The sequence below is a fragment of the Sorex araneus genome, chromosome 3 (assembly GCF_027595985.1).
Source record: "Sorex araneus isolate mSorAra2 chromosome 3, mSorAra2.pri, whole genome shotgun sequence".
In the NCBI taxonomy this organism is placed as follows: Eukaryota; Metazoa; Chordata; class Mammalia; order Eulipotyphla; family Soricidae; genus Sorex; species Sorex araneus.
This window is the reverse complement of record NC_073304.1, coordinates 182,603,901-182,630,711: the sequence shown is the minus strand read 5'-3', so window position 1 is coordinate 182,630,711 and position 26,811 is coordinate 182,603,901. Positions and strand designations below refer to the sequence as shown.

Here is a 26,811-nt window from a genome sequence, read left to right as displayed (position 1 = left end):
GGCCTTCCCGCGGTGCCGTCGCGCCATTGGCGGGCGGTTTGAATGGCGGAAGTGATGTCGCGGCTGGCCCCCGCGCAGGCGCACGAACGGCTGTTGGGAAGCGGCTCGGAGGCAGCTGTAGCTTTGGGCGTCCGAGGAGCTGCAACCCTGTGCGGCTCTCCCGCGGAGCGCGGGTGAGGCGCAGCGCTCTCGGAGGAGGGGTGCAGGTCAGGGGTGCTGGGAGGAGGGGTGCAAGTTAGGGGTGCCGGGAGGTCGAGATGCAGATCAGGGGTGCTCGGAGAAGGGGCGCTTGGAGGAAGTGGTGCTCGGAGCGGTGCTCGGAGGTTGGGGTTTGAGGAGTGCTCGGTGGTCGGGATGCAGACGAGGGGTGCAGGGAAGGGGTGCTTGGAGACTGGGCTTCAAGGAAGGGGTGCTTAGAGATCAGGGTGTAGACGAGGGGTGTTAGGAAGAAGAGTGTAATGATTTGGGTGCCACTGGGGACAGGACATCCGCGGGATTGGGATGCCAGGGTCCCCCGCTGCCCCGCGCCAGGTGGAAGTCCCTGGGCACAGTACCTGGATTGTGGTGGTGGCCCAAGACTGCTGTCTGGCACCACCCCTGGGGCATACAGCCTGAGTCCACTATCACCCAGATGTGTCTCCCCAGCTGAGGTCTGCTGACCTCTGAGATGCTCTGGGCTTGGTCCCTGGCGAGCACATCACAGACCTTTGAGAGATTTACCAGAATGGTGTGGTGTTGGCTCATGAACGCAAAGCCGAGTTTCCCTGCTTACAGTGGCCAGGTGGCATCTCAGGACTAGTGCCTGCAGGCAGTGTCATCCTGGTGACTAGGCGAACTTAATGCACACTTCTAAGTCTCCATTAAGATAAATAGTAAATGAAGTAAATGAAGGGGTTTAATTCAGGCCCCCGTGTTTGAAGGTTTGTTTTCTCTCGGTTCCAGAGTCCGTTAGGTGTCCAACTACTTATAAATGAGCTGGGCTTTGTTTATGCAAAATAATCTTTATTGCATCAACTCCTTTAAATGTCAAGTGTGAATATATACTTCTTTGTACTTTTTCCAATGCCTGTGTCCCTACTTTAACAGACACTTTTCTCTTTTAAAATCGGAACCTTTATTTTTAGAGAGTGTGGAAATGAAAAGGAAAGTGGTTAGTTCAGGCAGGCTGAGACTGAGCCCCAATGAGGAAGCCTTTGTCTTAAAGGAAGATTATGAAAGAAGACGGAAATTAAGACTCCTGCAGGTAAGGTTTATTTGGAATAAAATTTTGCGTTCTTTGTCCTTTTTTTTTTCATGTTCTTAGTAGTCTTCCATCAGTGCATGCTAGATTCTGGATCACCCTCCAGTTCCTTCTTGCCACCTTCCCTGGGCCCTGCTTTCTGACTGTTGTAGGATTTGCTGTGCAAAATAGCACAAAATGGTGAAGATTTAGGGATAGGACTTACCTGACCCAGAAATTATTGGAGAACAGTGAAATGAGGTTACTGATGAAAATTATGGAGGAAGACTTCCTGGAAAGGTTGTTAGTGCAGAAGAAAATTTATCAGACTTTTCCTTCCTAGATGCCTTTAGAACCTTTGCAGAGCCTGTTTGAAACGCTGCTCAGGAGGCTGTGGGTGAGGGGATGCAGCTCATCTAGCGGGGAAATGAGAAGGCAGATTGAGGGTTCCATCCTTTCTACGCCCTCAGGTTTCTTCTGTACGTACACCTTGTCTGGTGCAAATATTTTATAAAATGGATGAGACTAAAGAATTCTTATAATTCCTGTTTCCGGAATGCTTATCCAAAAAATCCTGAATGAAGCTTCTTTTCATATAACATTTATTCAGGTTCGAGAACAAGAAAGGGGCATCGCTTTCCAGATAAGAGAAGATATAAAACGGAGGAGAAACCAGCAGTTTGCTCGTCTGGCAGAAGAGCTGAGGGCAGACTGGGCAGAGTCACAGACTCAGAAAATCAAGAAGCTAGAGAAGCTCTACTTGGCGAGTCTGAGAACGCTGGGCGAAGGCCACCAGCAGGCCACGGTGCACGTGAGTAGGCAAGGGAACCACCAGCCGTGGGACACAGAATGGGTGCGCACTCAGCTGTGTGGTTGGAATGTACTTAGGAATCAATGATAGCCCTTAAAGGCCATGCACACGCTTTGCCTGTGCCCAGGTTCGATCCTGGCTCCATGCGGTTTCCCAGGCATCCCTGGGAGTGACCCCTAAGCCCCGGCTTTGCCAGTTTCTAGACTGGACTCACTTCAGTCTCTGAGCCTCCGACAGGGAACCACCCAGGTGGTTATGTCTGACCTTTCCGTCTTGCTTGATGTGCCGTTTGAAGTAATCCATGCCTTTCTAGGCACCTGATTTGAACGCTCTGGAACAGCAAGCAGCAGAAAGAAAACTGAAAGCAGAAATCAGACATAAGGAGGCCCTGAAGGTGCAGAAAGATCAGAAGAAACAATTAATGAAACAAAAAACCTGGTGAGTGGTGGCAGTTATTCCCGTCATCTCCCCTGAGGTTGGTCTGGCCGGCAGACCTTAGGGCCCCGTGTGCAGGTCACTCAGTGTCACTAGGCAGGGCCTTCCCAGGTTAGCTCTGGGCCGTTCTCAAGTTCTGGAGAAATGCCGGGCTTGCTCAGGGTCAGGCTCGGATGTGGCAGGAGGAAACCGCCAAAGCGTCTGAGAGGCTCTGGGGAATGAGGCCTCTGCCGCCTGCCGTCTCTCAGGGCTCACCGTGTGGGCACGGGAGGGCTGGCTGGTGGGCGCTTCGTTCCCTCGTAAGCCTCTTCCGTGTCCTCTGTGGAGACCACAGGTGAGAGGCACATGAGGGCCACAGAGGCGGCTGGCCGGGCTGGGCACTCGCTGTGTGAGCCACAGGCTCTGGCCGGGTGTGCGTCCCCACTGGTCTCTGCAGCCCCCACCACTCTGCATGTTGCCTCAGAACAAAGCCAAGAGCCGCATCGTCCTGGGGCTAGCCTGGAGCCTCTGCACAGCTCTCAGCCTCAGGGCATGCTGGTCATTCGGCCTCTGTCCACAGGCACCTGCAGGCCCGCAAGGACGCCCTGCTCGTGGAGAAGGAGAGATCCGCCAGAGTGACGCGGCTGCCGCCGCCACCACCACCACTGTTTGAGGTGCGTCCTCTGAGCCCGGGGAAAGCACAGGGACAGTGGCTCGCTGGCAGGGAGCAGTGCAGACCCAGCGGTCACAGCTCAATTGTTGTTTTATTTGGAAAACTAAAATTGTGGAATTTTTCAAAAAGACTGAATAGCTTGGCCTTAGCCTTTTGAGTTGTTGTGCTAACCTAAATGCCTCATAGGATTAGACCAAAACTATTATCTACTCGATAGACGTTTCGGACTCTAAAAAAGATGCTGTTTGATAAAGAGAGAAATCAGGCTCCTGGGGCTGGAGCAGTAGCACAGCCGGTAGGGCGTTTGCCTTGCACGCGGCTGACCTGGGTTCGATTCCCAACATCCCATATGGTCCCCTGAGCACTATCAGGAGTAATTCCTGAGTGCAGAGCCAGGAGTAGCCCCTGTGCATTGCCTGGTGTGAACCAAAAAGCAAAAAATAAAAGGAAAAAGAGTGAGAGAGAGAATGAAGGGAGGGAGGGAGGGAGGGAGGGAGGGAGGGAGGGAGGGAAGAGGTCAGGTTCCAGAGCGGGGCTCAGTGGCAGAGAAGGTGCGGGGCACGAGTCCTTGCACCACGAGGAAAGAAGGAACAAGGAACTGTATCTATAATAACGGTGAGCACAGACTCCCTGGATTTAGTTCCTTCATGGGACTGGATTTAGTTACTTTATGGGACTGAGATCGAGATACTCTGTGGGGTGCTCGGTGAGGGGACTCTGCTTTTGCGAGGTGCTGGTTCTCTTGTTCACGGTAGCCAGCTGTGGTGGTGACCATCACTGTCCTCGTGGGGAAAGTCCCCTGGTGGGACCGCAGAGACCCACTCTCTGTCTGCATATTCGTCTGCGCCATCTGCCTGCAACACATGATTCCTAAAGTGCAGGGGAAGGGACGGTCCCGCCAGGAGGCTCCAGCTCTGTCTCTGAGATCCTAGTGTCCCTCAGTCCTGGCCAGGCCTGGCGGACAGGGTTCCCCCAACCTCTTGGAGCACTTTCATAGTCTGGGGGCCTCAGAAGGTGTCCAGCCTGTGATGTTCTGTGTGGACATCCGGTCCGCAAGTGTACCCTCGCCTCTGCATATGCACATGAGGTAGCCTTGGTTCCTGTCAGCCTTTGTGCCGGCAACCGTGGTGAGGTGCTGCTGACACTGTTCTGCTCACTGGCCAGTGTGAGGGCCACAGCCCTGAGCTGCCTTGGCTACCATTCACCTGCGCCTGCCCATTTGTTCTGGGCTGTGCAGTGCGAGAGAATGAGCAGGGATGCAGGGCCGAGGGCCGGTCACACGCGGCACAGGCCCAGGAACCAGTAAATGGCAGAAGCCAACAAGGACAACCAGCTAAAATCAAAATTCTAGGTTTTGGAGTTTTATTTATTTATTTATTTTTTGTTTTCCTCTTAGCCAACTGTTTTCTTTTTTCTTTTTTCCAGAACATCGACCTAAGTAGGATCCCCCCCGTGAAACCCAGTTGTGCTTCCTACCATCATCTCAGCAGCCTGGTGAACCGAGAGATGGACCCAGAGCAGGTGACTAGCACCCAGCACCCCCAAATGATTCCTGCTCCTGTTTGTGGCGTCCCACCCCTGTGTCAGCACACAAACCCGGCACCCAGCTGACTCTCCAGGGACACTCACAGAAAAGCTCTTCACTATACCTGGAATTGCCATGTCAGGTTTTCTCTTTTGGCTCCATACCTGGCCATGCTCAGGACTTCCTCCTGGCTCTGCTCGTAGGGATCACTCCTGGTGGTGCTTAGGACCAGATAGTGGGATTGAACCCACGTTGGCCGTACACAAGGGAAGCACCTTCCCCATTGTGCTGTTGCTCCAGTCCCGCAACTTGTTTTTTAATACCAGGAAAGGTGTTGGCTATTGACATCACTGTACATTTAAGACATTCCCAAGGTTGATGGGGTGCCTGCTGGGTTTTGGTTTTGGATCTCTGTACTGCACAGGGCAGTGCTCGGATTCCTCCTGACTCGGGGGCCTGTGTGGTTCTGAGAGCAGGTCTAGCCTGCAATGTGCAGCCTGTCCTTCTAGCCCTGTGGGCATCACCCTAGCTAGGTTTGTTTTTTTTTTCTTTTTGGGTCACACCCAGCGATGCACAGGAGTTAACTCCTGGCTCTGCACTCAGGAATAACTCCTGGCAGTGCTTGGGGGACCATGTGGGATGCTGGGAATTGAACCCGGGTCGGCCGAGTGCAAGGTAAATGCCCTACTCGCTGTACTATCACTCCAGTCCCCCCAGCCAGTTTTTAAACCTTTTTACTCCCTTAGTGAAAAATTTGGAATGCTCACATAAATATATGTGTGTTACATAATTTTTCCAAAATTGGCCAGCACCCTCTACGTTATATTAACTATGAAATATTTCCACTCTCACAGTTGATAGTTTTTGTGTCAATTATTGAATCACCAAAGTAGTAGAGTCTTAGCATAGACATACACAAGGTTTCTACTTGGTTCCATTGGGATCATTTACCAATAAGGCAAGCAAATATTCAGTGAAATAGTGAGTGCAGCTTTTTGCCCCAGCCCTTGGTTCGATATGACCATGTTAGTGAGGTGACGGCCTTCAGACAGAACTTGCTGTCTGGAAGCAAGTTCTAGAAGCACTGTTGGCATCTCGTGCTGATGATCTGGACCCAGAGGGCTGCATGCTTCTCCCGGGGGTCCAGGGTAGACCCCGTGTTTGGGCCTGTTGGTTCTCAGCTCTGCAGCTCTCTATCCCCGGAATTCCTTTACATAACTTGGGTGGCGTGTGTGCTGGTGAGAGGCCTGTGCTCTCTCTGGTGATGCTGTGTCCCGAGTAGCCTCTTTGCCCCGGTGCATGTGCAGATGCAAGTGCAAGCCCTCTGCTGCAGCTCTTGCACATCGGAAAGACTTTAATCTTAAGTTGATCCATTTAGTAGTTGGTGGGTTTGCTTGATGTGTCAATTTTTTTCTGACTGTTCCTGACTGCTAGCCAGACGCTCATTTGGCTGCTGAAGAAGAAGCAAAAAGGCTGGAAGATGCCGAGCGACAGGCCTCCCGAGAGAGGGCAGAGCGCTGCGAGAAGGCCCACATTCGTGGCTCCCGTGCGCTGACCAGGATCCGGCTCGCTCAGGTCAGCGCTGTGTGTGTGTGTGGTGGTTGGGCGGTGGGCGTGGGCCCCCCAGCGCCCTCTCAGGCTCGGGTGGGTGGAAGTGGCCCTGCGCTAATGTCGTTCCTGATGCTAAGTTTAATGGATGCGTGGCCTCTGCTGGACACTGCCTGAGACCAGGTCCCCTGCTCCCCTATGTGCTGGTCAGCAGGGCCAGTCCATGCGCTATTTGAGCAAAACTGTGTTGCTCTGCAGAGTCCGCCCAGAGTCCCTGCCAGGCTCCCGGACTCCCCCGCTGTGTCTGGGTGCCACCTGGGCAGTGAAACTGGCCGAATGCCAGGCATGCTTCCTGCTCCAAGTGCTTCTGTGCAAACACTGGGCAGGGGAGACTCCCCTTGCTGAGTCTGATATTACATGGGGATTCCTCAATGTGCTCAGCATCTCCCACAGTCACGTGAGAAGGGGCTTTTGAGCGCTTCCTGAGGAACTCGATGCCACTCTGGTGACCATCACTGTATAATTTTTGTTGTTGTTGTTTTTGTTTTTTTTTTTTTGCTTTTTTGGGTCACACCCGGCAATGCTCAGGGATTACTCCTGGCTTTGCACTCAGGAATCATTCCTGGTGGTACTCAGGGGACCATATGGGATGCTGGGAATCGAACCCGGGTCTGCCGCATGCAAGGCAAACGCCCTACCCGCTGTGCTATCACTCCAGTCCCCATCACTGTATAATTTGAACTTAATTGTCATCTTTTCCCCTATGTTGTTAAGCGTCTATGAAGTGGAAGTAAGTCATGAAAATAGTCAAATGTCTGAATTTTTGCTAGTAATTCTCAGCTGGTCTCAAGAACCCAAGGCTAGGTAGTGCCTGCCCCGGGCTAACGGCATGGGTGCGGATCCCCAGGCTGGGGCGACCATGCTTAGGACCATGGGTCGGGCATCTTGACCAGGTATAAGAGGAAAGGCTTCCCGCCACGTTCCCGTGCTTCTTCCCTGCTTTATCTCTGCCGTCACCTGCGCTCTGTGGCTCAGCTCTCTTGACTCTTTCTTGAAGAACCAAGAGAAGCTCCTGAGAGAGCTGAAGCAGCTGCAGCAGGAGGACCTGGCGCGGCGGAGGCAGACGGTGGCCCAGATGCCGGCCCAGCTGGTCGAGCTGCCCTACCGGCGCAGTGAGATGAAGGAGGAGTGGCAGAGAGAGCTGGAGTTCGCCTTTGAGGACATGTACAACGCGGGCAAGAGTAAGAGGCTCTGGGGGCGCCCTCGGTGGTGGGGAGTGCCGCGTGTTCCCGCGCTTGACACTGGAACACCCGCCACGCCGTGCTCGGCCTCTGTGCTGTCGCCTGGGAATGACCTGGGTCCGGTTCTGTTCTCTTTGAGAGGTGGAAGGGAACCTGGTCTTGCACCTTGAGCCTGAGCCCGTCGTGGCTGATCCGATCCGAGATGAAGACCTAGACCTGTCCATGGAACAAGAGCTCCCGGGGGATGCCACGAGCCCTGCCGTAGTGGACGTGGATGTGCCAAGCACCAGCGATGCCGACGGTGAGAGCTACGGAGGCGCCCAGCCCGGCTCTTCCCGGGGTCTCCTGTGGAGCTGATTTCTGCCAGCCGAGCTCCTTGTCTCCGTCCCGCGCCACAAAACAGCCCGTGGTTTTCCTGAAGCGAAGTGGCTCTGGGAGGACGGGCGGGAGAAGTCCCCTCCAGGCAGTGGCGGGCATGTGTGGGCGTGCCCACTGGCCTTCAGTCCCCCTGTGGAACCCTAAGCACAGGCCCGGGTGGGAGTTTCTTCTCCAGACCGCAGAAAGGTCTCAGCCATTCTTACCTACAAGGTTTTAATCTGTTACTTGGCAAACAGGGTAAAAACCCTTCCTGTAAGTCTGGAATCTTGAAATTTATGTTGCATGAATGCAAACTCATTTGAAGGAGATGCTTGGATTTATTTAATGTGACTTTGGAAAATAATTTTTGGTTATCACATTGTGGTTGGGGCTGACCAGTGTCTGGCTCGCATTGAATCATAAGTCTCAGGAACATGAGGTTGTGCCTGGTCTGACCGCGTCCATGCCCTCTGTTGCCTGGAGTCAGACGCCTTAATATGTTTGTTCTTCTCTCATTTCCTTGGCAGTGAAGCCCCAGCCAGTGCCTTCGAAGTTGCTTTATAAGAAATTACTGAGCAAGATCCGAAACCAGAAGTCTCTGTGGACGGTCCAGTCTGTGTGTGAGGAGGAGGGCAGCTTGTCCACGTGTGTTGAAGGCAGCAGCAGTCAGGAGCCCTCAGCTGAGACAGAGGTGTCTGCCGGTGAGGGCTTAGGTCAGGGCCCCTCAGTGCTGGGCCTGCGGCACCCTGGTCCCCAGGATCCAGCAGCCTGAATCTTGTCGGACAGGACGCTGGCTGGCTGGGGTGGAGTGGGGGAGCTGGGAACGCTGCCGCAGTGAGACCACATGTGTGGGTGCGCATGCAGGTGATACACACATGTGTGTGGACGCTGGTGACAGCACCATGTCTCTGTGTTCCAGCCACTGAGAGCGAGACCACAACAACCACGGCGACCGACACGGCAACTGACTCGGGGCCCCTCCCCGAAAGCCTGCCCGCATGTGAGGCTGAACCTGTCAAGGAAACAGGTGTGCCCCGGCCTCTGCATCTGGGGGAGGTGGGCTCAGGCGTGTACTTCATGATGATGGGCTTCTCTGGGGGTCTCAGGGATACCTGAGGTGCAGCCTGTTCCCGACATGGCCACCGAGTCCGTCGAGTCCGTGCTGCTGCATCCACAGGAGGCGGCCACCAAGGTCCGGATGGCTGCAAGGCGGCGGCAGGTACGGGCAGGGCAGTCGCGGATGCTGGACGGGTGAGGGGACCGGGCTGTCTCAGCTGGGCACTCGCTACTTCTGGCCCAGTGGCCTCAGAACATGGGCTCAGTCAGCACGGAGCTTTGGGGGATGCAGAACCTTCTGGCTCTGTCAGAGGCATCCTGGTGACACACGCGGGCTCCTCCCTGGAGAGAGAGAGGGCACGTACATGCGTGTGCACACGTTTTGGACCATGCAACCGTGTCGCTATCAGCCACGACTCTCCGTCCTCTTGGAATTGGCCACCTGTTTTGTATACTGCCAGGGACATGGGCTGAGATTGTGCCCCAGGGCCGGGCCTGGGCTCGGCTATCCTGGAGGTGGGGCTGGGTTTCCTGCTTGTCCAAGAGACAAAACAGCTCATGTGTGTCTGCTGGCTCTTCCCCTTGGGCCTCTCCCCTCACCTGGCTCCCCACCGATCCCAGTCTCACTGCCTCCTCCCCCAGCAGGTCCAGTGATTGCCCCCGTGTCTGAGGCCCCTCTGGGGTACACTGTGCAATGTAGGAGGGTTGTTGCTGGTTCCCTACTGTTCTCATTACTCAGATCATGGAAATTGAAGAGCAGAAACAAAAGCAGCTGGAATTGCTGGAGCGAATCGAGCAGCAGAAGCTCAGACTAGAAAGTGACCGCTTCCGGGCCCAGCTGGAAGAGAAGAGGACGGCAGCCCTGCGGGCCGAGGTGGGTCAGGGGCGAGGTGCAGGGAGTGCCCTTTTAGGTGTCTTTCTGTGCGTGTATGACTAGGCCTGTGCGTGGTGTGTGGTAGGTATGTGGGTGTGTATGTTTCTCTACAGGGGTGAGTGTGAGGGGTGGAGGGGTGTCTAGATCGTGTAAAATTAACAGCTCAGTGACTTCCTGTATTTTTTCTTTGTTTCTTTTACTTTTTAAAAAATTTTGTTTTGGGCCACACAGGTAGTGCTGGGGGCTTACTCCTGGCTCGGCCATCAGGGATCACCCCAATGGGGCTCAGGGGTGGTTGAATCTGGGTCAGCCATTGCAAAGCAAACGCTGTGCCATGGCTCTGGCCTTGTGTGGGGCTTGAGTATTTGCCCTTGACCCCCCTTTCTTGGGAGTGCAGGGTCTGTAGAGAACAGCCGAGTGTGGCCCTTCAGTGTGGCGGCCATGTTGGCTGGGCCGCTGATGGGCAGCTTTGTCTTTGCCAGGATGGTTCCACCTCGACGCCTAGCTCCCGGGTGGCCGAGGACAGTCACAGGCAGACAATCCGCAGTTACCAGCGTCACCTCCTGCAGCAGAATAGGTGTGTGTGCCGAGAGGGGGCTGCGGTTCCTCCGGGGCGGGTGGCTGGTGTCTGCGACCAGTCATGGTGTGTCTCTGCCAGGCTCCACAGGCAGGCGGTGCAGGCGGCCCGGAAGCAGCTGCTGGAGTTCCAGAGCGTGCTGAGAGGGACACACCTGGGGCCTGGCATGGCGGGTCTTGCACCCGGGCTGCATCCTGGGCTGCGAACTGGCGAGTCCACACAGGGCCTCCTGCTGGGCAGGGCAGCATCTACAGACACGCCCAGCACCTCCATGCTCTTGGCACAGACCCCTCAGGCCGCGGTGCGCCCCCGTGGCCCCGACATAGTCCCCACCAGCTCTCCCGGCCCCCACCAAGCCTCGTCCTACCACGCACTGCCTGCATCGCACAGCACCAGTGGGGAGGCATCTGCCCAGCCCAGGGGGGCACCGTCACTGCTCACATGCAGCTCGTGGCCTGTGGCTTCCGGTGTGACCTCGCTGTCCTTGGACACGGGTGCCACCCAGCGAGACCTCCTGCAGCTGCTCCAGGAGCAGCTGGACGTGCAGAGGGAGGCCTTACAGTCCCAGGAGGCTCAGGAGCCTCTGAAGCCAGGTGCCTGCTTTCCCTTACACCCCCTGGGCTTCTCGGCTCCACTGCTTCCGGCCAGCGAGGGTCCTGGGTGGTTCCCAGAGTCCTCTCCCCTCGAGGGCGATCCTGGCATGTTCTCAGACCACGCAGGGGACCCACAGCCGGTCTGGGTGCCAGGCCAAGCGGCACCAGGGGCTGGTGAGCAGGAGGCTGACCCACTCACCCTGCCGCCTGCCATGGACAGCCTGCCTGCTGAGCTCCCGGAAGCAAGTCTCTGTCCCCCTTCGGGCCCAGCCAGGCCTCTCAGTATCCTGAACCAGTTCTTGCCACTGCACAACTGCCTGAAGCTGCTCCAGGCCCAGCTGGCCACTCAGTGGGAGGCCCTTGCTGCCCGGCACGATGCCCAGGCCCAGCTCCTTGCCCGGAGACCCTGGGACCCTGGGCACAGCTTGGCTGGGCATGGAAGCTTTGCACAGGTGTCTGGCCCATGCTCCCCAACCCAGGAGAGGCACCTTCCTCCTGGCCCCCAGCAGGAGGAGCTGTGCCTGGCACCCTTCGGACACACCCACAGGTTGCAGAGGGGCCTGGGCGTCGAGCCGGAAACCCAGGGCTGGTCACAGGGCCCAGGCGGGGCTGTGGGAGGGCCACCTGGGCAGGCCAGCCCCCCTTGTACCCTGTCCCAGGTGATGACGCCTGAAGGGGCCCAGATTCCACCATTTCAGGAGGAACTCGACAGGGGCTCCCAGCCTGTGCCCCCTGCTCGGGACAGTGCACAGGGGGGTCGGGAGACGCTTGACTCAGGGGATGTCCCTGTCCAGGGCCAGAAAATCCCGGAGAGCCTGCCCTCAGAGCCTGCCAGGCCCCAGGAGCCGTCTGCAGAGCCGGACCCCGGCCATGTGCAGGCCTTGGAGCTGCAGGCTCGGCTTCAGAGACTGTCACGGCTCCTGCAGCCGCAGTGTGGGCAGCTGCAGGCACTGCAGGAGCGGCTGGTGGCCCAGAGGGCAGCCCTCACCTGCACCGGGGAGGCCCCGGCTGCAGTACCCTCGGCACACCCGCTGCCCCCTGACCGCAGCGGCCTGGCGGCTCTGCAGCAGCAGCTCGACAGCCAGAAGAAAGCGCTCCGCGCCCGGCAGGCGGCACAGGAAGGCCTCCTCCTGCAGCGGCTGCAGGAGCTGGAGCGGAGGGTGTGTGCACCCTGGGCAGCGGGAGCCAGGGGCAGCCCCAGCCCCAGCCCCGCCCGCAGCCTCCTGAACGGATCCGGGCTCACAGCACCACAGGGGCCCAGGCCACACGACCTTCTGTCCGGCCGCCCCACTGAGCCCTGCCCTCTCCTTCCTCTGGCCTCGACCAAAGGTGGGTCCACAGACCCCAGCAATGCCAGTCAGCTCTGGGGTCAACAGAGAGAAGGCCAGAAAGAGATGCAGGGACAGCAGGCCTCACAGGAAGCCCTGGACACTGGGCCGGTGAGTCTGCCCACATGGCCATCCAACCTCCATGGTCTGCTCTTGTGTTTAGATTGTGCTCAGTCGGCCTGCCTGGGCTTGAAGTGTCCATCTTAACCACTGTGGGCCTTCTGTAGTTTGGCATCCCTGTTGGGGCCACAGAAGTCTGGGTTATGTGAACAGACCCCGTGCTGGTCCTCTGTCTCTCTGTCTCTGTCTATCTCTGTCTGTCTCTCTCATTCTCTCTCTCGTGCACAAACACATTTTGTTTGTTGGTTTTGGTTTTTTTAGCCACACCCCTCAGTGGTCAGGGATTCCACCTGGCTCTGTGCTTAGGGGTTCCTCCTGGCAGTGCTTAGGGACCCGTTGGGGTTGCCACAGCCACATACTTCCCCTCTATACTATCCCACGCACACATTTTGTGGCTTGTGGCTCAGCTTATACAGTGCAGTGGTAGGACTGTGTGTGCCTGCTTTCGGAGCTGACAACGCCTTCATCCCTCCTTCCCCCCCTGCGAGTGGCCCCTAAGAGCAACCCTTCCCACCTCCCCCCAGCAGATGCATGTGGCCCCTGAGTGCAGCTCCTCCCTCCTCCCCCTGCAGACATGTGCCCCCCCGGAGTGTCCTGGTGTCCTGGATGTCGCCGCAGAGGGCCAGCTGCTGTCCGAGCCGCTTACCTCCCCATCATTGCTTGCCCCTGCCACTGTGCCAGTGGCCAGCTTGCTCCCTGAGCCCCTGCACAGAGTGGCACCCAGACCCCCACGGCCACCTGTGGCCAGAGTCCAGAGCGGGCTGGAGCTACAGCAGCACGAGCTCAGCCTCATCCCAGAGGGCGAGTCCCCCACACCCTCAGGTAACCACTGGGCAGGAGGCTCTTGGCCGCTCAGTTCCCTCTGTTTTGCAGGATGGCAGATTTGGGGTGTTTGGGGGTGGGCGGGGGATAGTTTGTGCCACACTTGGCATTGCTCGTGGTCACTCCTGGGTTGGCCTCATGCAGGGCAAGTACCTTGACCCCTGAAGCCTCCTCCCCGCAGGGAGGTTCACGAGTCCCCCTTTTCCTCCCCGTTAAACTAGACTTTTGTCAAGACAGAGACCCCCTGCGAGTGTCCGTCAGCCGGGAACAGAGCCTGCTAGGAGACGTGCCGGCCCGGCCTGTGTCTGCTCGGCCGCCACTTGTCCATGTATCTGCTGCTGGGGCAGGTGAGAGGGGCGTGCGCTGGTCTGTGCATGCTGTCTTGGACCCTGGGGGCACATAGCCCTCAGGTCTGTTGGTGGCTTCTTTCCTACTTCCTCTGGTTCGGGGCCTCCCGACTCAGTGCTCCTGGCAAGGCCTCCTCCTGCAGGCTGAGCTAAACCCTGATGTCTCGGCCCCACTCCACAGGACAAATTTTGGGTTTTGTTGTTTGTTGTTTTTGATTTGGGGACACACCTGGCAGTGCTCAGGGCTTTCTCCTCACGGGCCCAGAGTACTCTCTGGGGGTGCTGGAGATTAAATTTGGGTCAGCCATGTACAGGGCAAACATGCTCCTACTATCCTTTGTTGCCGGCCCAGGCAGGCTCAAGGTTCTTAGCTGAAGTTGAATGAGGGAGGTGAAATGAGTTTAGAGGGGTCATTGTCCTAATAAGTGCTGGTTGTGTATACATGGGGCCTGGGACTTTCCATAGTCTTTAACCTGTTTGTCGTTTGTCCTGTCTGCTCTGAGTTAAGGCGGGACACCGTGCTTATTGCTGAGGATCAGATGTCAGACCCACCTTCCCCTTCACCTGAACGAGAGTTTCTTATTTTGTAGTGATGGGGCAGGAGCCTGAGCAGCCTGCTGCGGTTCTCAGCTGCACCGTGGAGGCAGCCCAGACGCGTCACAGCCCAGCCCTGGAGCCAGCACAGGTAGGTTGTAGCATGTGTGAGGCTGTGGTGCTGCCTGGCTTCGTGTGCTTACTTATGTCCTTCTTACACCATGGCACCGAGGCCTGTGCTCTGAGGTCTGCTCCCAGGAAGTGGATCAGTGATGAAAAATAGCCAAATCTGAGTGTCAGAGGGCCTTGCCGTCTTCCTGACACGTGATCTCAGGCTTTGAGAAGCAGCAAGATTGATGTTTTACATAGGGGGGTTGCTGAGGTGCTGTGCATGACTGATGTGCCCATGCCTGTGGGGGTGGGGGCGGGTGGGAGAGGTGAGGTGGGAGGGGAGCTGATCCGTTCTGAGCGATGATGAAAAGTTTCTTACTGATTACCCTGAGGACTCTACACTTGATCTTAGCTCAGAATTAAGAAATGCTGATTGTGATGATTGGGGCTTTTCTATTTTTTTTTAATAATTGATAAATTATTATTTTTTAAAATTTTTATTAATGAATCACCGTGGGGGTACAGATACAGGTTTACATATTCTCATGCTTGTGTTTCAGTCATATACAGCTTGAGTATCTATCCCTCCACCAGTACCCGTTCTCCACTGTTGACCGCATCATCCCTCCCACCACCTCCCACCCCATTCCCCTCCCCACCCCGCCTTATTGGCAGATCATTTCCCTCTGTTCCCTCTCTCCCTTTGGGCATTGTGGTTAGTAATGGAGGTCTTGGGTGGCCAATGTGTTCAGTCTATAGTCTGCTCCGTGCATGCCTCTCCCATCCTGAACGGGTCCTCCCACCACATTTTTGCTTGGTATTCCCTTCTCTATCTGAGCTGTCCTTTCCCCCAGCATGTGAGGCTGGTCTCCAAGCCATGGAGCAAATCTGGTACTTATTTCTGTTATTCTTGGGTGTTAGGTCTCCATTCTGTTGTTTTATATTCCGCAGATGAGTGCAATTCTTCTATGTCTGTCTCCCTCTGACTCATTTCACTTAGCATGATACTTTCCATCTTAAGCCACTTGTAGGCAAAGTTCATGACTTCATCTTTTCTGACAGCTGCATAGTATTCCATTGTGTAGATGTACCAAAGTTTCTTTAGCCAGCCATCTGTTCTTGGGCATTCGGGTTTTTTCCAGATTTTGGCTATCGTAAATAGTGCTGCAATGAACATACATGTGCAGATGTCATTTTGGCCATGTCTTTTTGCCTCTCTGGAGTATATTCCCAGAAGTGATATTGCTGGGTCAAATGGGAGCTCGATTTCTAATTTTTTGAGGAGCGACCATATTGTTTTCCAGAAGGGCTGAACCAGTTGGCATTCCCACCAGCAGTGTAGGAGAGTCCCTTCCTCCCCACATCCTCTCCAACAGCGGTTGCTTTTGTTCTTTTGGATGTGTGCCAGTCTCTGTGGTGTTAGGTAGTATCTCATAGTTGTTTTGATCTGCATCTCTGATTGGGGCTTTTCTAGATACTGAACTTCTACATTGTGGTCTAATTAGTTCCTTCGTTTTAGATGGAAGTACAGGAGACTTATCACGAGCCACTCTCAATAACCATTTCTACTGGGAGCTTTTTAAGTTTCGAAAACCCAGATTTGAGCCTTACAGATTCAGGTAATAAAGGTCAACATGTGTGTAAGTACCTGGGAGGGTGGGGAGGACTTTGGCACTGTCTTCATGTCTTGGTAGTGACCTGGGCACTGACCTGTGGGCCACAGTGATGCTGGGCCTCTAGAGCCGCCAAGAAGCTGCAGCATCTGTTCCATCCCCCGTGCAGGACAAATCCCAGCAGGTCCCCGGTTGTACCGAAACAAACCAATAAGTGAGATTTCCTGCCCCTGCTCAAAGTTCTCCCTCAGTAGGGGGCTGGAGCAATAGCACAGCGGGTAGGGTGTTTGCCTCGCACGCGGCCGACCTGGGTTCAATTCCCAGCATCCCATATGGTCCCCCAAGCACCACCAGGAGTAATTCCTGAGATACATAGCCAGGAGTAACCTCTAGGTTACTCCTGGCTATGTATCTTTGCTAGGTGTGACCCAAAAAGAAAAAAAAAAATCAAAGTTCTCCCTCAGAATTCCCGACTGTGGTGACGGTATTTTCATTGGTCCCGGTTTTCAGAGTCCTTTTCCGATAACGTGGGTCCTGGTCTACTGGCCGAGGCGGAAGCGTGTCTTGGCTTGGCCCCTCTGACTGCTTACCCAAGAGCAGACCCTCTAGACATGGCTGCACTGGTGTTGCAGAGAGCAGATGTGCACCAGGAGGACACCAGCTCCACAGCCCAGACTCTGACCCCGCCAGGTAACTAACACCCTGTGCGCCTCAGCACAGTGTCCTGGGGGCTGGGCACAACTGTCCGTGCAGCAGAACAGATGGACCTGTCCTCATGCAGAGAGTGGCCAGAAGCTTTCTCTAACTGCAAGCTGAGCACCAAGAATAAAGTGGTGACCGTGTTGGTCTCTTAACCCCTAGGTGATCTCGATGCTGTGAAGTTGGTACAGCGAGATCATGCAGCTGTCCCCGGTTCAATCCCTAGCACCACATACAGCCCCCAAGTCGTTCCAGGGGTCACTGCTGAGCCGAGCTAGACCCTGAGCCCCACTGGTTTCAGAAAAAGACTTTGTCAAAGTACAAATGGAAACAAATTGGAGAGATTTTGGTCATTGAGAGTATCTCCACTTCTTTCATTCATTACAAATTATGATAGGACTTAATTTGAAAGCATCTTTTGATAATGAAAAAAAAAGATGTATTGGTCCCCCAAAAACCCATTTGTGAATATGTTCTCAGTGCTTTTTTTCTAGGCTGTAAACGGAACTTCTTCCTCCAAATTTCAGCTGTTGCCCTTGCCTTTGCAGAACCAGAGCCAACCTTCCCAGATGTGAGCCACCAACAGTTTAAGCCCTTAGAAGCACATCTGGATCTGGACGTGTCGCCCCTGCCCTGTGGGCTGAACCTTTCCCAGGTACGCAGCATGGCCACCTGCACCATGCACTTGGTCTCTTTGGGATTCCGGGGACCACTCACTTTGTGAATGGGCAGCCCGGTGTGACACCCAGTATCCCTCCCCCAGAGAATAGAATTGGATTTGAGTGACCGTATTGTTAGTGTCATAGCAAGAACTGGTAAGTCAGATGATCATTCTGGCCTTTGCCTGCCCTTTCGCCAGGTCTCAGAGCATTCCCGTGAGAACTGCTCCAGCGTGCCGTCACCCACCAGTTCCAGCTCTGGCACCTCACTGAGGGTCCGCCCGCACCCTCTTCTCACTACAGGCTCTGCCTGGCCACCTGCCCCTGCCCCAGCCTACACCACAGCTTCGTGCTTGACTGACCATGCTGAGGGTACGTATAAGGCTTGCCACAGCCTAGGACCCCGCGGGCCTTCCTTCACATCCCTGCGAAACTGCCTCAGCTCATTCGTGTCCTGTTGTCCTGCTCTGAAGTGCGCAAAGTTCTGTGTTTAAATAATAGAATTTGTGGCTTGTAGGTAAATAATAGAATTTGCAGCTTGTAGGTTTCGTTTCATCCAAGCTGATATAAGCTTCAGTGCTATGTGCGTGCACCATAGGAGATGCATGTTTCCCCCATATGCTCATCTGCCCTAGTTCAAATTCAGTCACTTCCTTCCCATTTGCTGTCCATGCATCACTTTCATCAGAGACTGTGTGACATCAAGTTTGGTATTGTACTGCTACTGTTTTGTTTGGGGGCCACACTGACAATGCTTAGGGTCACTCCTGGCAGGCTTGGGGGACCACAGGAGTACCTGGGACTGAATCTGGGTCAGCTGCTGTATTCTAGCCCCTGAGCCCTTCACTTTTCAATACAGGTTCCCAGCAAGACTTTCTTCACCTCCTACCAGAACTGTCATCGCCAGAGAGCCAGCAGGCCGATCTACCGAGCATCCTCAGCATTGAGGCAGGAGACCGCCCTGGGTGTCTGGACCACCTGGACCCCTCTGAACGGCTGGAGCAGAGTCCAAAGAATGTTCACTTCCAGTTCCCTGTGGGGACTGCGCTAGGTCTGGCCATGCCATCACCTGGCGAGGCATGTGCATTACACAGTTTGCTGCTCCCACCCAACCAGACCCTCCTAGGAATGCCGCTCTCTGGCACTGCTTCCGAGTTGAGTGTGGAGCTGCACAGAGGAGCCACGGAGGTCAGTCCTGTGGCCCCACCGCTGCCTCCGACTCAGACTGGAACCCCAAATCGGCTGGCAGGACCAGAGCTCTCTGTGAGTTCTGGGTCCTTCTCATCACGGAGCCTGATTCCAATCTGGGTAAGTGCCCATCACGGTGCTGGCCCAACTGAGGGCTGCACTGCTGGGCTGTCTTCCTTTGGGCCATTCCTGGGCATTCCAGCAAGGCCTGGGAAGAGCTGTAACTGAACCACCATAACCACACTGGTCCTTCCCTCCTTTTAAAATGAACCAACTTCCTTAAGGTGGCATGGAGGGCCAGTGTCCAGTACTACCCTGATACTAAGGTCTGGACATGGGTTGCCTTTCTTTTGCTCAGGAAACAGAATCAGGCAGAGGCATAATGGAAGAACCGGATCTCACTCTGGTGAGCCTCAGTGATGTCAGCATCGAAACAGACTTTTCCACCTTATCCCTTGAAGAGAAGGAAAACAAGGCCCAGAGCAGCTTTCAAGTAAGACCCAACGTTGCAAAGTCTTATTTTCATAGCAGCTCCTCTCTCCAGCAAACTGGAGCTGAGAGCTTGGGCCCCAGTGAGTGCCGTTTTTGGGTCTGCAGAGATCCCTGATTGACTGGATGGGGATGACAGGGCTGGGACTGCTAACAGTTCTGTTGTCCATTACAGGCCAGTCCCTGTCCACATGCTGCAGGACACTGTGCAATAGAAGCTGCAGGTAAGGCCCCTGTGCCTCCTGGGAGGGACCAGCAGCTGGTGGAGCAGCAGCCCCACTACCTGGTTTGTCTCCCACAGAACATTCTCCACAGCTGTCAGAGAGCTTACAGGGAGCAAGTGTGGAAAGGAACCAGCCATTCATGAGATGCTCCCAGAGGCAGAAGCAATTACAAAACAAAACTCAGGCCTGTGAAAATTCTCAAAGCAAAGTACTCAGAGAGAAGCCTGGAGGTTTGTTCTTTTCTTGAGGAGGGGCTCAGGGCTCATCCCTCGCCCTTACTTTTAAATTTGTTTCCTTGCCCAGGTTCTGGGAGTTACCTCAAGAGCATGAGCAGAGTTCCTGCTTCTATAGAAGACCAAAGGCCCTTCACACATCAAAGGGCCCTAAGGTAAGTGGACCACCACCCCACCCCCCAAGGCAAATGGGGACTTTCACAAGAAAGGTCAGCACTTGCACCTGTATTTTACAGGCTGTACAATCACACAGTTCCTGAAGTGAAGCAGCAAAAGGAGGAAAAAGCAAGACAAGATGCTTATGCCCAAAACAGAGCAAGAGCAAAAGAATTTCACAAAGTAAGGTGGGAGGGGGGCTGCAACTTTTAAATGCTCAAGTTCAAAGCTGTTAAGCTAAATATCGTGTTATTATTCACTCCACAGAAAACACTAGAGAAACTTCGAGCCAAGAACACATACTGATTTGCTAATAAACTTTTATTTATTTATGCCATCCTGTTGTGGTTCCTTTGGCGTGGCAGCTCAATTCTCTTCACCTCCAGCGTGGCCCTATACAGAGCAAGTGTTACTGACTGCCCATGGCAGCCACAGGGGAAAAAAAGGGGGCCATGTAGTCCCACAGGAACCAGCAGCCCCACTGCCCAAGTGGCCACTGTGTTCCAGGGTCCTTTTAATTTTTGGTCACAGCGTGAAGAGCTCCTGGTTTCATCCCAGGAGCCCTCTTTGAAATGACCAGTCCACAAAGGCCTCAGGTGTGTGTATACATACCTATGTACCACTGACCAGTCTTTTCAATCCCGATACCGTCGCTCCTGTAATGAGGAAAAGGAGTCATCTCAGTAACTAGTCAAAAGCAGCCTCAGTCAGAGCCTCAGGGATGATGGGCTGACGTGTACATGTTCCCCGTTGGCTGAATGCTAGCAAGGTAGCATAACACAAACCTAACGGGCACTTTCTTTAAGGTCATGTCCACAGCAATTCAGAAACTGCATTCTAAAAGCCTTGGTAATGACCATTACCAGGATAATGGTAAGACAACCCCTGTAACTTGCCAAGTGATTGAGGTTCCACTGCTCTGGTCTTCACAATGTCACAGTTTCCAGCCTAGGACAGAAACAAAGTATCAGTGCCATAGGTACAGATTATCTCAAACTGGCATTCCCACCCACCTATGCTTGCTAGAGTCTGATGTTCAGAAAGGCTCTTTTCACTCAGCCCTGTCAGAGCAGTTGAACATTGTGCCCATCATCACAACATTGCCATGCTAAGCAGAGCAGACGCGGGGTGCCCTGTTCACTCACCTTGGGCCCCAAGGTTCCAGCTACCAGCGAGATGCAGGGAAGGAGACTGGTTCTTCCTTCCATGATCACTTCAGCTCCCTGCAAGTGGATTACAGAAAGCACATTAGTGATTCTTACAGAGATCAAATTCATGTTTTCTCACACATGGACATACCCAGGTTTATAGTGAACAACATGGCAGGTGGCAAGTCCCTCCCCACTTCTCCTCAGCTGCATTTACTAACCCTTCACAGGAGGGTTACTGCCACCACTCCCTTCCTCCTTACTGCACAGCTAAGGACACGTTACACCTGTCACAGGTCCCATTGTCACCACAGCAACGAGCCTGCTGTGATGGAAGCATGACCTGTGGTCAATGTGGCCACATTTCCCTCTGGACACCAGGGTCAGCTGGGCCCACATGCACATGGAATGAGGCCGGCTTTCTCAGGCCATGCCCAGCACCCACCAGCACAACTAGAAGCTAGACTTACATTTCCGAGGGTCATGTGGACTGAGCTGCTTCTCCATATTAGGTACCCTGAAAATAGAACACAATTACTTTCTCTTCATCAATGCTGTGCCAAACCCAAATCCGTCTGCACAGAAATGTCTCAGTAAAAATACCAGGTTTAGCAGCACGAAGCCAAGAAACCAACGATGCCAGACACTGGATTTCTGTTGCACTGTCCTTGAACACCCAGCAGGATACGCTGCTGTGTGTAGATACCATGCAGTGCACTGGCAGCTCCTGAGGAGCTTGGGTCAACAGAAACTGGGACCTTTTTTCCTAACCTGCACTGAGATACAGAACCAGGGGTCAGAGACCGAATTGATCCCACCGAGCACTCCCAGAAGTAACCCATGAGCATCACCCCCCAACACTATCAGTTTTATCTTTTTAAGTTCTAACAAGCTAGATGTTACTTCCTTTCCCTAACTTTAAACATTCATGAAAAATCCTGCTTGTATTGCTTGATACTAGGCACAACCCCTTACTAGGAGGGAGGCAAAAATAACAGGGCAAGATGACAGCCCACAAGGGTTTATTTAATCCCATTGCAATGCACATGGTTCCCTGACCCTGGCAGTGTGGACTAAAATCAGCAGCTGAAAATTGAGCAGTTTCCTCAGTCCAGCTGGGGGCTCACACTGGAGGGAGGAGTGTCCTACTGCCAGCCCTTACCTATCCAGGCAAAAGCTACAATGCCATTCAATCTTTCTTTTTTTCTTCACAATCTTTACTTTAAATAAAAATCTAAAAATCATTCCACTTACCTCAAAACACAATTTGGTTTCTGTCTTTCATGCCTGCAGATCAAACAAAAGATTCAAGTAAAACTCATTGTTTTCAGGTGTGTTTTGTAGCCAGGCCTATATTCAGCTCTCAGAGTAAGTTTCAGTTCATTCTTTATCATCCAGCAGTTGAACAGACACATTCATCATCTGAACTGTAATTGCCTCTCCCACCCCATCACAGTAGTGCATGCTGCAGCTTACCTGACCTTCCAGGGTCCACATGCCAGCACAAACCCTCCTGGTTGACAACATCTGCAAGAGAAACTGGCATGAGGAAGCTCTGCCCAAGCAGCTGTCTCCTGGGTGCAGCAGCTGTCGGGGTAGCTTTCTCTCAGGTCTAACAGGCAGTCCTGAGAATCAAGCAAACCGCAATCCTCTATGAGGCGTTTCCAACGACACAGGCTCACAGAAAAGCCCCATCGGGATAGACCTCAACCATGCATCCAGATCCCCAGGACAGCAGCTGTGGCAAAGTGCAGATACCTTGTGCAGGGGCCAGTGAACAAGTCGGGGTAAGCCCCAGTAAAAGCAGATCACTGCATGATTTCTGGGTGCCCCTTGATCCCTGTTAAACAGCCACCACTGGGAGCAGCTCCTGTGGACCCAGCACTACCTGGGAAATGACCACCACCAAGTTGGTTAAAAACAAGATGAGTCATCCCAAACCACTCAAGGACTTGGGCAGTGCAAATAGGCCGTATCAGTATCCAGACACATGAGAAAATGACAAGAGCCAACAAGCAGGCACCCTCAGTGATACCAAGAGGGAATAACTTAATGTGATGACTAGAAAGTGCACCTGGCCATAAGACTTCCTAGATGGAACACATGGCAGCAATTAGCAGTGCTATACCTAATGATGCTTATCAAAGAGAAAGTGCTGATGCCGAGGAGCTTACCTGAGTTACACTTAATAAAATCATCAGCAGCATTTTAGATTCTGCTTTATCAACAATAAAGTGTATATATCCAAGAATATCTTCAGTTTAGCCCTTTTCAGAGTAGGCACCCAGTGCGGTCACTCAAGTCATGGACCTCAGCATGTCTGTTCAGGTGTCTGATGTCCAACAACGCTGGCTCAACTGACAGGTGCTTGGTGTCGTCAAAGACCTAGAGAAAGTTCATGCTGACATTCCAGTAATACTCACCAACCCACCAGCCTTTCCAACAGCCGTTAGCTTGATTCAGTCATGAGGCACTCTGTGTACTACCCTGACCCAGTTCAATCCTGCAAGGACTAGGTATATTACCGTGGGCAGGGCGTTTGCTTGACACAGCCCACCTGGGTTTGAACCCCAACTTCCCACATAGTCCCCTATCCCAGCCAGGGGTGATCCCTGAGCACAACTGGATTTAGTCCTGAGGCCAACTTTCACAATTTTGGGTTTTATAACATCCTGTGCAGTGCTCATATCACTCCGGGAAGTGCTTAGAGGACACCATATAAGGAGCAGGAGGCCATATAGGGATCCTGGGTGAGCTGTGTGCAAGGCAAACAATATACCTGTTAACTCTCAACTTTTCATCTGTTCTGGGTGTCATGTTCCTTCTCATATGTATCAGAACTCATACCAAACAACGAGTTCTGGGTTGCAAAAGAGGATTTATTTTTGCACCTGTCTCAAAGTCTTTGTCTACACATTAGACAAACACTCACACAGATGCTGGGTACTCATGGCTGTGGGGGAATCCAGGGCTGAGGCAGAGCAGCCTCCTTGGATCTAATTCTACTTTGTGCATTTCTTTTTAGCAAGAAAATTCCTTCCCTTTACTGAATGCTAAGTCACGTTAATCTGTCTTAGGGACACTCACTGTTTTTGTACCCAGACTAAAGCTCTGCACTGGGTGCAGAGCTTTGGGTGTGCCACCCACCCCACCACCCTACTGGCTGCAAAAAAAAAAAAAAAAAATGCCCAAGGCAAAATCCGTCACCTCTATGCCAGGCTTACCAGACTTCACACCTGCTTCTCTGTCCTTTCTGGCTGCCGTCTCTTTTTAGATACAGCTGTTTCTGTCCACTCCTCTGGTTCCAAACATGTATTTCTCTTCTTTGACAATTCAGAGCTTATGATGAAATGCTCCTTCTCCTGCATGTGTACTAGTATTAGTAACTGCTCTTGACTTCAAATAAGCTGTGACATGCTAAAAACTAAAATGACTTACCACCAGTTTGATATCACATTCATCTTCTTGAACAAGATGCGCTGCATCTTCTGCTCTGTTAACATTAAAAAGTTTTCACTGGAGTTGCAATTACAACAGTATAGTTGTAAGCCCAACACCACCATTCCAGATCACTTGCTACACTCTTAGCTCTCTTTACCTCCACACCACTGACGGTCAGTTTAGCCAACCACCAATGAGTGCTAGGAGTGCTAAGCATTAAATTTCTGAAACAAAATTTGATGAACTGAACAAATGTGACTGGACTCACTCGGCATCCTCGATAGGAGAAATGGACCCATCATCATCCAAGTACTTGTATCTTCGGCTGTCAAAATCCTCCTTTTCTAAGTCTTCACCAACATTCATCTGTTTCAAGGACTCTTTGAGGTGATATTCATACTTTAGTTTTTCAAGATAGTTGAAAAACCCTCTTGCCACTGCTTGCTGTGTTTATAGGGGGAAAAAAACTTATTTTGAGTAAGGACCCCACAAATTTTTCTTTTTGCTTTGTGGGTCACAACCCATGTTGCACAGGAGTTACTCCTGGCTCTGCACACAGAAATTACACCTGGCGGTGCTCAGGGGACCATATGAGATGCTGGGAATCGAACCCGGGTCGATCACATGCAATGCAAACGCCCTACCCGCTGTGCTATCGCTCCAGTCCCCGCACAAAATACTTTTATCCCGTGTCTAAGCAAATGTGCTTCAAAACATCAAGGGCAGATTTCTAGAAGTGATTTTGATTTTTAATAAAAGTCCAGTATTTGCTATAACCACCCTAATATTTAAGACAGTCTTAATCCTCAAACTAATCTAGTGGGGAAGTAACCATGTTTTGTAATTTATTCTTATCTCCAATGTTAGAGAGCTGGGGGGGGGCCCTCCCTGGAAGAGGCCTGATGCTGCTGGTCCTGGAAGCCAGCATCCCTGGGCCAGCCTGCCTATGGCTTCCGTGACAGAGTCAAACCCTGCCACTTGTCCCTGCTAGGGACAACTGTAGACATGTCCTTCGTGCAGGCCGTGGTCACCTGGCACTTCCTGTGAAACCTCCACCCTGAAACCCAGCAAAGCTTGAGCTTCTGCACTGAGGTGGACACAAGTAGGTCCAGGGCTCTCGAGTCTAGACAAAAACACTCAGAGACCAGCGAATCCGCAGGCCAACAGGCACACTGACTCACCTCAAAGGTTAAAATTTTTCGCCAAGGTAAAGATTTTCCTCCATTCGCTGATTCTACAATAGGAAACCCAGACCCAGACTCTTTGTCTTTAATCTCTTTCCTTTTTATCCTTGAAGTCCGATTTCTCCTTCCTTTGGGTCTTCCTGTAGGTCTTCCTGTTGGCTGGTACTTCCTCCTCTTTCTACGTTTTTTCCTTTGCTTTAACAGTTGAAAATATGTTCTTATAGACAGCGGTCTGGGTTCTATGGATGAGTCACTTGATGAGTCTATCTGAGCGCTTCTGAGTGATTGAGCAAAATTTCGAACACTGTTTCTCTGTTTTTGTTCAGTTGAGGGAGAAATGCACTGGGTTTTAAACAAGCTGCTGCCAGAGGAGGAGCCGATACTAGAAACAGGGAAAGTGCATCCTTTGATTACTAATCATACGTTTCCTCCCCCCCACCCCCAAGCAGGAACCAAGGAAATCATGAACCCTAACTACCTACACACCAAGTCTTCGGACAGAAATACAGACCTAAAGGATTGCTAACAATAGTTCAATTGTTTGCTATTAACATACTCTAACGAAATACTTGTAACAATTAGCTTAACACCTGTTTAAAGCCATTTCCCTTTTTCAATTCCCAAAAAAGGTGACCACCCACCTATCTTGACATAGGATTCCCCGTGAATTACAATTAAAAAACTCCCTCCTGGGTTGGTAACTGCACTTACCTTTGATTTTCAACCTCCACGTCTGAACCAGATGCTGTTATACTATTGTCTGAATCCATTCTTGTTACAGTCCTTCCCAAAGTCGCTTATTTCTGGAAAGACAGTTACCAATAAATGTGCTTTTCCTCTAAATATACTCGGTTACCTCGATAGCAGAAAAGTCACTGTGTAAGACTAGCCAGGTGTGCATGGCCAGACACTACAGAAGCCCCAAAGAGGCCAGAGGCATAGAGGAAGGCTTTGGCCTTGGAGTGCTGACCAAGCGCCCCTTACGGTCCTGAGCCTGCTTAGCAGTGACCCGCAGAGCCCGAGAAGCCCCTGGCATTGCCCGTGCGGACCCCGAAGTCATTATCGTGAAAATGGATTCTAGAGACCGAATATTCCCAGCCCAAACTTCCCACGGGAAAACTCAAGTCTGCACACTTCCCTGTGTCTTCCCTACCTCTCTTCTTCCCCGCGATTTCTGAGCGGCGGCGTCAGGCTGACACCCAGCATGGGCCCCGCGAGTCCGTCCCAAGCCTTCCCAGGGCTGAGTGCGGCCTCGCCGGGTGCCGCCGAGGAGCCGGAGAGGAGGCCCGTGAGGGGCCGCCTCACCCCCCCGTAAGGAGCAGGCGAGCACGTGGCGCAGACGGAGCAGCCACGGCCCGGCTTCGGCCCCGGCCCCGGCCCAGTCCCAGTCCGGCCCGGCCCGCGGGGAGCCGCGCTCGCCCCGCGCTCACCCGCGCTCTCGGCAAAATAGGACGGAGCCCGGCGCGCCCGGACCGCAGCGCGGCACAGTACGGAAACACACGAACTCGAGGAAGCAAAGAAATGGCGACGCCACGCGCCCGGGCGCCCTTATAAGCGGCCCAAGTCTCGCGATTCCAGCTCCTCTCGGGAGAAAATGGGGCGGGGCACCGGCTTCCCCGGCACTCGG

General features: G+C 53.2%; 2 protein-coding genes and 8 non-coding genes across 12 annotated transcripts; 2 read left to right on the top strand and 8 right to left on the bottom strand.

Annotated features, from left to right (window-relative positions):
• Nucleotides 1–36: 36 nt before the first annotated feature.
• Nucleotides 37–19,748, top strand: CEP295 (centrosomal protein 295). 2 transcript variants are annotated; one of them, XM_055130095.1, is made up of 29 exons: nucleotides 37–173; nucleotides 1,110–1,243; nucleotides 1,830–2,030; nucleotides 2,344–2,468; nucleotides 3,025–3,118; nucleotides 4,543–4,638; nucleotides 6,077–6,217; nucleotides 7,248–7,431; nucleotides 7,571–7,732; nucleotides 8,316–8,489; nucleotides 8,708–8,815; nucleotides 8,895–9,007; nucleotides 9,584–9,718; nucleotides 10,201–10,295; nucleotides 10,377–12,327; nucleotides 12,909–13,158; nucleotides 13,380–13,505; nucleotides 14,096–14,190; nucleotides 15,670–15,769; nucleotides 16,274–16,453; nucleotides 17,011–17,117; nucleotides 17,322–17,493; nucleotides 17,981–18,429; nucleotides 18,668–18,802; nucleotides 18,974–19,022; nucleotides 19,100–19,252; nucleotides 19,326–19,410; nucleotides 19,492–19,594; nucleotides 19,679–19,748. In XM_055130095.1, exons 2-29 carry the CDS (start codon nucleotides 1,136–1,138, stop codon nucleotides 19,715–19,717), a joined length of 5,730 nt encoding a protein of 1,909 aa, XP_054986070.1. In that variant the 5' UTR covers nucleotides 37–173; nucleotides 1,110–1,135; the 3' UTR covers nucleotides 19,718–19,748. The 2 variants fall into 2 exon arrangements, with proteins under 2 accessions (XP_054986070.1, XP_054986071.1); XM_055130096.1 differs by having other exon boundaries at nucleotides 84–173; nucleotides 1,125–1,243.
• Nucleotides 14,304–14,382, top strand: LOC129404040 (small nucleolar RNA U2-19). The gene has a single exon (XR_008629648.1). It is a non-coding gene; the product is annotated as a small nucleolar RNA U2-19 (small nucleolar RNA).
• Nucleotides 19,749–19,753: 5 nt separating the features above from the next.
• On the bottom strand, nucleotides 19,754–26,772 carry TAF1D (TATA-box binding protein associated factor, RNA polymerase I subunit D). Of its 2 annotated transcripts, none has more exons than XM_055130102.1 (12): nucleotides 26,615–26,772; nucleotides 25,896–25,987; nucleotides 25,182–25,566; nucleotides 24,269–24,444; nucleotides 23,998–24,052; nucleotides 23,784–23,921; nucleotides 22,734–22,944; nucleotides 22,036–22,086; nucleotides 21,814–21,846; nucleotides 21,030–21,076; nucleotides 20,557–20,634; nucleotides 19,754–20,359 (listed from the first exon to the last, which is right to left on the bottom strand). In XM_055130102.1, exons 2-6 carry the CDS (start codon nucleotides 25,952–25,954, stop codon nucleotides 23,790–23,792), a joined length of 807 nt encoding a protein of 268 aa, XP_054986077.1. In that variant the 5' UTR covers nucleotides 25,955–25,987; nucleotides 26,615–26,772; the 3' UTR covers nucleotides 19,754–20,359; nucleotides 20,557–20,634; nucleotides 21,030–21,076; nucleotides 21,814–21,846; nucleotides 22,036–22,086; nucleotides 22,734–22,944; nucleotides 23,784–23,789. The 2 variants fall into 2 exon arrangements, with proteins under 2 accessions (XP_054986077.1, XP_054986076.1); XM_055130101.1 differs by having other exon boundaries at nucleotides 26,338–26,755.
• LOC129404018 (small nucleolar RNA SNORA32) lies at nucleotides 20,150–20,270 on the bottom strand. The gene has a single exon (XR_008629629.1). It is a non-coding gene; the product is annotated as a small nucleolar RNA SNORA32 (small nucleolar RNA).
• On the bottom strand, nucleotides 20,442–20,514 carry LOC129403994 (small nucleolar RNA Z40). Its single transcript, XR_008629608.1, has one exon. It is a non-coding gene; the product is annotated as a small nucleolar RNA Z40 (small nucleolar RNA).
• LOC129404009 (small nucleolar RNA SNORA1) lies at nucleotides 20,845–20,975 on the bottom strand. Its single transcript, XR_008629620.1, has one exon. It is a non-coding gene; the product is annotated as a small nucleolar RNA SNORA1 (small nucleolar RNA).
• Nucleotides 21,143–21,276, bottom strand: LOC129404001 (small nucleolar RNA SNORA8). Its single transcript, XR_008629612.1, has one exon. It is a non-coding gene; the product is annotated as a small nucleolar RNA SNORA8 (small nucleolar RNA).
• Nucleotides 21,918–21,987, bottom strand: LOC129404086 (small nucleolar RNA SNORD5). Its single transcript, XR_008629679.1, has one exon. It is a non-coding gene; the product is annotated as a small nucleolar RNA SNORD5 (small nucleolar RNA).
• Nucleotides 22,145–22,270, bottom strand: LOC129404022 (small nucleolar RNA SNORA18). The gene has a single exon (XR_008629633.1). It is a non-coding gene; the product is annotated as a small nucleolar RNA SNORA18 (small nucleolar RNA).
• LOC129404052 (small nucleolar RNA SNORA40) lies at nucleotides 23,374–23,500 on the bottom strand. Its single transcript, XR_008629656.1, has one exon. It is a non-coding gene; the product is annotated as a small nucleolar RNA SNORA40 (small nucleolar RNA).
• Nucleotides 26,773–26,811: the final 39 nt, after the last annotated feature.

Excerpts from the sequence above, each read along its gene's own strand:
- TAF1D (XM_055130102.1), bottom strand. The coding sequence starts at position 25,954 with ATGGATTCAGACAATAGTATAACAGCATCTGGTTCAGACGTGGAGGTT. Across the intron at positions 24,445-25,181 it reads GAAAAATTTTAACCTTTGAG|CAAGCAGTGGCAAGAGGGTT; the intron begins GTGAGTCAGTGT and ends CTATAAACACAG. Across the intron at positions 23,922-23,997 it reads AATGTGATATCAAACTGGTG|GAGAAGGAGCATTTCATCAT; the intron begins GTAAGTCATTTT and ends GTACACATGCAG.
- CEP295 (XM_055130095.1), top strand. The coding sequence starts at position 1,136 with ATGAAAAGGAAAGTGGTTAGTTCAGGCAGGCTGAGACTGAGCCCCAAT. Across the intron at positions 2,469-3,024 it reads TTAATGAAACAAAAAACCTG|GCACCTGCAGGCCCGCAAGG; the intron begins GTGAGTGGTGGC and ends CTCTGTCCACAG. Across the intron at positions 19,253-19,325 it reads ACTCAGAGAGAAGCCTGGAG|GTTCTGGGAGTTACCTCAAG; the intron begins GTTTGTTCTTTT and ends TTCCTTGCCCAG.